Source organism: Eurypyga helias, unplaced genomic scaffold, assembly GCF_000690775.1.
Source record: "Eurypyga helias isolate BGI_N326 unplaced genomic scaffold, ASM69077v1 scaffold7027, whole genome shotgun sequence".
In the NCBI taxonomy this organism is placed as follows: Eukaryota; Metazoa; Chordata; class Aves; order Eurypygiformes; family Eurypygidae; genus Eurypyga; species Eurypyga helias.
In genome coordinates this window covers 11930-17789 of record NW_010262229.1, presented here as the reverse complement: position 1 = coordinate 17789, position 5860 = coordinate 11930, and the positions used below count along the sequence as shown (strand labels likewise).

The following is a 5860-nucleotide window of genomic DNA, read 5'->3' as shown; positions in this document are numbered from 1 at the left end:
AGTATAGAAGTTGAAGCTCTGCCACCACCATAGACAAAGTTTTGGTAGTTGAGACTCGACCACCCCACACCATAATCCAACTGTCTTCACTGGAACTTGTGCAAAACAAGAGAATCAAAGTGCCTCTACCTGTTTGGCCTAGCAAGGCCCTGTAAAATAAAAACATTTATTAATCTGACAGAAATGCATGAAAGCTGTCTTTCATTAAATGTTGAGCTGTGCAAAGCTGCATTTTAAAATCTGTGGCAGCATATTAGTACCAAGGAAGAATATTCATGACAGTGCCAATAAGCCATGTAATTTCATTTTTACTAAAGATATTTTAATTTTCTCCCCCATTACTTTGTGATCTTCCACTTCCTCAAACACATGCTTCAAAAAAAATGACAAGAAAATTTGTTCGAATAGCCTGAATATAAGATTTTTGATCTATTGCACAAGGATGAAACCACATTTTGCAACTGCATCTTTTTTTTTTTTAATTGCAGAATATATTTTTTCCCCAACCATTAAAAAAACATTTTTTATTAGTATCAGGATGACAGAGACACATTTTACAGCTGGAGCTCACAGCACAACCCCAGAAAATCAGCTCTTCTAAAGGACTTTCACTCAGATAACTCATGACTATTTACCAATGTAGATCTCTGCTTTACCACTCCTCCTTAAAATAACATTTCTTCATAAATAAATTTCTTCATGTCTGGAAGTTTATGCCTCCTAGAGGTCAAGGAAATAGTCGTAAGCAGCCATATAAATTCATTAAAAAAGAACTCACAGTAGTGAGGTGTTTCTCTATTCATCCCCTTCCCCACTTTCCCAATACTTATGGGGCTGTTTCAATTCCACTGGCTTCAGAACTGGTAACTGCACTACGTTCTATTATGTTCCTATTCCACAGCAGCTGTTACTACTACCAGCTCCCTCTACCTACCCAAGATCTTCTGGTCACTTAATATAAGGGCTATATTAATCACAAAAATTACATGAGTCTTTTGGTATCAGAAAAAGAAAAAAAAAGAAAAAAAAGAGGTACTTCTTTCACATTTAAGGCTGCCTCAAGCTTTTCTTCACAACAGAAAAGCCAGGAGATGCAGGATGGCTGCTTCTCTGCACCGTGGCCAGACAAGCGCTTTGCTACTTACTACCAGCACTCTACTATGAATTCTCTTCCATGGTCCTCCTCTTACTCAGTTCTGTATTTCTGATGTTGAAATGCTCCAGCCCTGATGCTTCAGCTTAGATAAGAAAAGACTCCATTAGCATGCTATTAGAGGGAGGTGATTCTCTCCTCAGCTCTCGTGAGACCCCACCTGGAGAGCTGCATCTAGCTCTGGGGCCCCCAACATCAGAAGGATATAGACCACTTGGAGCGAGTCCAGAGGAGGCCACAAAGATGCTCAGAGGGCTGGAGCTCCTCTGCTATGGGGACAGGCTGAGAGAGTTGGGCTTGTGCAGCCTGGAGAAGAGAAGGCTCCAGGGAGCCCTTATAGCACCTTCCAGTACCGGAAGGGGCCGACAAGGAAGCTGGATGGGGGGCTGTTTACAAGCGCCTGTAGGGACAAAGCGGTAACGGGTTTAAATTGAAAGTGGGGAGGTTTAGATTAGATATCAGGAAGAAGTTCTTCCCGGAGGGGGTGGTGAGGCACTGGAACAGGTTGCCCAGAGAAGCTGTGGATGCCCCATCCCTGGCAATGTCCAAGGCCAGGATGGATGAGACGTTGAGCAACCTGGTCTAGTGGAAGGGGTCCCTGCCCATGGCAGGGGGGTTGGAACCACATGATCTTTAAGGTCCCTTCCAACCCAAACCATTCTATGATTCTCTGAAAGAAGGTTTTGCTACCTCTAAGACAAATGTACCTCTATACCTAATCCATAAGATATAATTTCCATAGGATTTAATACCATCTAAGACTGCAAACTTTCACTCCTCTAAAAAACTGTATAGTCTAATGAATCAGACTGCAACAGACCTCCACAGGGAAAATGAATCTGCCTTCACAACAACATGTGTAGTTTAGATCACGACACTGCAGAGCAATAATAATAATATGCATCACTCGTGTGAATCAGTGGATACATCACTACAAGACATCTGTCACCAAAAGAAAGCCCATTTATTTATGGAACTAGGGAAAAATAAGGATAATGATTTCCAAATTCCATTTTATTGCCAGTTAAACTCAAACAGAACTGACTAGTTTTTGAACAGTTTAAAAAAAAAAAACCCCACTCCAAAGCCCCATTTGCACATTTGGCCTGTTCAGGTCAGTTTTTAAAAGTATGTTTCTTGAATACATGAGATTATGTAAAAAGGGTTCTGTTTACTCACAGAACCTACACATAAGTCTGGTACAGAGAAAGCTCAGTGTGGTCCCTTTGCTGGGGAGCCCTTCACATTCTCTCTCACTGTCTCATTTGGAATCTCACTGTTCAAATTCTTTGAAAAAACCTTTCTTTTCTGGCAACCTGCAGAAAACCCCAACATTTTCATGGTTTGATATGTTGGAGAGTGACACAGTCTGATGATCAAATTTGTAAAGAGAGGCACTCTCAGGGAAAAGTAGTTCTAGGAACTGAATAACCCAAATCAGGATGAAAACATTTCATATTTATCAAAAGTGTAAGACCAAAAGAGACCCTATATAGAAAAAAAAAATGTACTGGTTAAACAGTAGCTAGGAGAATACAAAGAATTACACCAGGTTTTTATCCACTGGAAAAATACCAGTTCACTGATAAACAGAATGACCACCACTACATTGCGACTGCACTTACAACAGTGCACTCAATCAAGCACTGTTAAATCCAATGTGAATAAAAGACATTAATTACAAAACCTAGGGTCTTTTGAATCATTCAAGTAAGGAAGAACAGAGCACAGTTTACCTGTCATTTTGGTTCACTGGGACTTTGCATAATACAGCAGTAGTTCCACAAAGTAAGCTTAAGAAACCAATTCCAGCAGTCACTTGTTCCATCTCCAGTAACATAGTCTGCACCATATTTGTGCTGATAAAACGTTCTGTAGGGAAGCTTAAAAGTTTCCCACTGTGCACACAGTATTAACAGATTTTAACCTGTACATCTCCATTCTTCAAGTAAGTAGAATAGACCTATTTCATTTTTAGGAAACACATCACAAAAATAAATACAAACAAAATAAATACACGACAGAGAATATGCAGACATGCTGATTGCTGGAATAAGCTTTTGTGCAGGAAGTGAAGGTTGGGGCTCAACACTGTCTAAGAAGAAACAAGAACAGTGACACACAGTCCATCCAATGACCATTCTGTGTCCTGGAATGTGTATCAGGCAGAAAGTCCTCAGTGAAGAAAAAGGGTATGTGATTGTGTCATTACAGACCTGAGGACTGATTTAAAGCAAACTGGACAGTCTTATTCTCAGAAATTCTTCATCTCTGATTCTTAGTTCAATGGTCAACTCTGCAACACTCTTTTCATAAAATGTTTTCCACTTTATACCTATTATCAGTCATTAGAATCTGAAAAACTGAACATAATGATGACAAGCTTCAGGGTGTTTACCATACCTCAGCTCCACCCATCCATTTTGGTTCATCAGGAAATTCAGCACATAAGATATCTTCTGACTGGTTAGTTCCTAATACATGATAATGCAGCTTTTGGTGCAGATTAGTGGAGGTCTCAGTACCTAGTGAAATGCAGATATTTAAACCAATTAGTTCTCAAAGAAATACCACAACAACCAAATAAAACCCTTAGAAACTTCTGTTTTATTTGCATATAAGAGTAATTCATCAGAGAGAATCATAGAATCATGGAATGGTTTGGGTTGGAAGGGACCTTAAAGATCATCTAGTTCCAACCCCAGAGAACTAGGAATGGTTCCAGCCTACAAACCATTTCTCTCCAGACACCCCCCTCCAAAACAAAACAAAACTCCAAACCCCACTGCAAACCTTTTCAGTTACCCTTTCCTTTTATTGCTGATAATACATTCTTCAAATGCGAAGATACATCATTTTGAGCTTTGCTTTACAGAAATACTAAGCAAGCAAAGAAAATCAACAATCCCTGACATCCCCTAATGATGTTTTTGCTCCCATTTCACCCTGGGCAACTAAGGAGCAATATATTACTAATTAACATCCCTAGAAACCTTCGTACTTCCATTTACTGTGGAGGAAAAAAAAAAAGTATTGTAAAAGCACTGCATGAGGTTTTACTTGATTTTTATTTTAAAAAATGTTATTCTTGCAACATTTACCAACACTTTAGAATGTGAACTGCAAATACGTTTAAAATTAAGAAACACAAGGTGGGTATCTAACCTGCAATTCTGGCAAAATTATAGGCTGCAAAAACAAATACAGCTGCAAAATTGAGGCTCTCTCCAAGGTGTAACAAAGAGCAGAGCTTCTGAAGGAACTTTTCAGTAGCACTGCCTTATAATAAGAGCTGCTAAACTCCTTCCCTATCGACACTCCTCACCAATTTATTCCACTTTGTGTGCTGCTCCTTGAGTTTTGCTAGCATACACATTTTGTGTTGCTGTGCTGTGAACCAGATGAATTAATCTGGTTGAATAACAAAAACCTTATGCCCCAGATCGCTTTTCTTCAGGCTAGCCTCCCAAGACAGCTCACCTATGCCCACAAAAATGCACAAGGGGAAGAGATCTAAGTAAGCTGTCACCAGACATCAAATTCCAGCCAATAACACCCTGTAAGAAAGCTAAGCAAATCAATGCAGAGAAAAAGAAAAGGAGCAGCAAGCTTTTAAGAGATAGACAGGAGCAGGCAGACAAGAGGATACTCATGCTGAGCATAAGCTTTGATCATACAAGACAATCTGATACCTAATTGTATAAACTAGTGTAGCTAGTTATTTCAGTATAAACTAGCAGAGCTAATTATTTTTTGCACCAATTGAATGGAAAGGTCATTTTGCTTCCACATAGCATGGAATTAGTACAGGCAGACTTACCATCACTTTTCCCATCTTGCTTTGGATAGCAGTTATAGAACATGCCTTTTCCGTCATGGGTCCATGCCATGCAACTGAATTTAACTCTCTCCAGTGTATCTGGAAGATCCTCAGGACCTTCTACTTTCATAAACTTGATAGTGACCCAGTCAGAGCCACTAGAACTCAGGCCATATGCAAAGTATTCACCGTCTTCACTGAATGCGTAACCTAGGAAATTGGAACCAAACAAGATGAAGTAAGAACTAGCATAAGAAATTAATATTTTCGAAAAAGGGTTTCTTATTTTGACACACAGCTTTTCCTACACACTAGCCAAATCCCAACAGAAGAGATGTGAAACTGGGAAAGTAGTTAAAGGAACTGTGCTCACTGAACACAGAGAAGAGGGTTTATTTTCTAAAAAGACAGTGCAAGCAACTACAGCTGCTACCATTTGGGATTCACAGCACTTTTCCAGCCTCTGTGGACTTCTCAAGCAGTTCTGTGTTTAGTCATGCATACTCAGTAAGTCTCTTCAGTAACATTGCTTATGCTCAACATCTGAATCATGATTTGACTTCCCTGGGTTAGGGGAAGAAGAGGTGGAGACTGAAAACACACAAAGGTAGAGAACTTAAAGTTAGATTTTAAGAGAGAAATAGTAACAAAAGTCAATTGTAATCGAGATGCAAGCGATGCATCCTGAAATAAGGCAAATACCACTTCAGTATGGGAGCCACTGAAAACTAGGCCCAGAAATGCCATGAAAACTGAAGTAACTCGAAAAATTTGCTGCTATCACGCAAATGGATTAAATCACCAGTATTCTCAGCTAAGACCTCTGATTATATATATCCCCCTATCCAAACTGTGAGGAAAACATGATTCTAAAAAAAATTCGGAAG

At 39.5% G+C, this 5860-nt stretch overlaps 1 protein-coding gene across 1 annotated transcript in view; it reads right to left on the bottom strand.

The window, feature by feature from the left end:
- Positions 1-3556: 3556 nt before the first annotated feature.
- Positions 3557-5860, bottom strand: part of LOC104512584 (prolyl endopeptidase-like) — a gene marked incomplete at its 3' end in the record, with an annotated part of 12958 nt that continues 10654 nt past the window's right edge. Inside the window, exons 4-5 of the mRNA XM_010155622.1 lie at positions 4974-5183; positions 3557-3678 (exon numbers count right to left, since the gene is read on the bottom strand). Coding sequence (XP_010153924.1) covers positions 3557-3678; positions 4974-5183 — 332 coding nt within the window. The remainder of the gene's footprint in view (positions 3679-4973; positions 5184-5860) is intronic.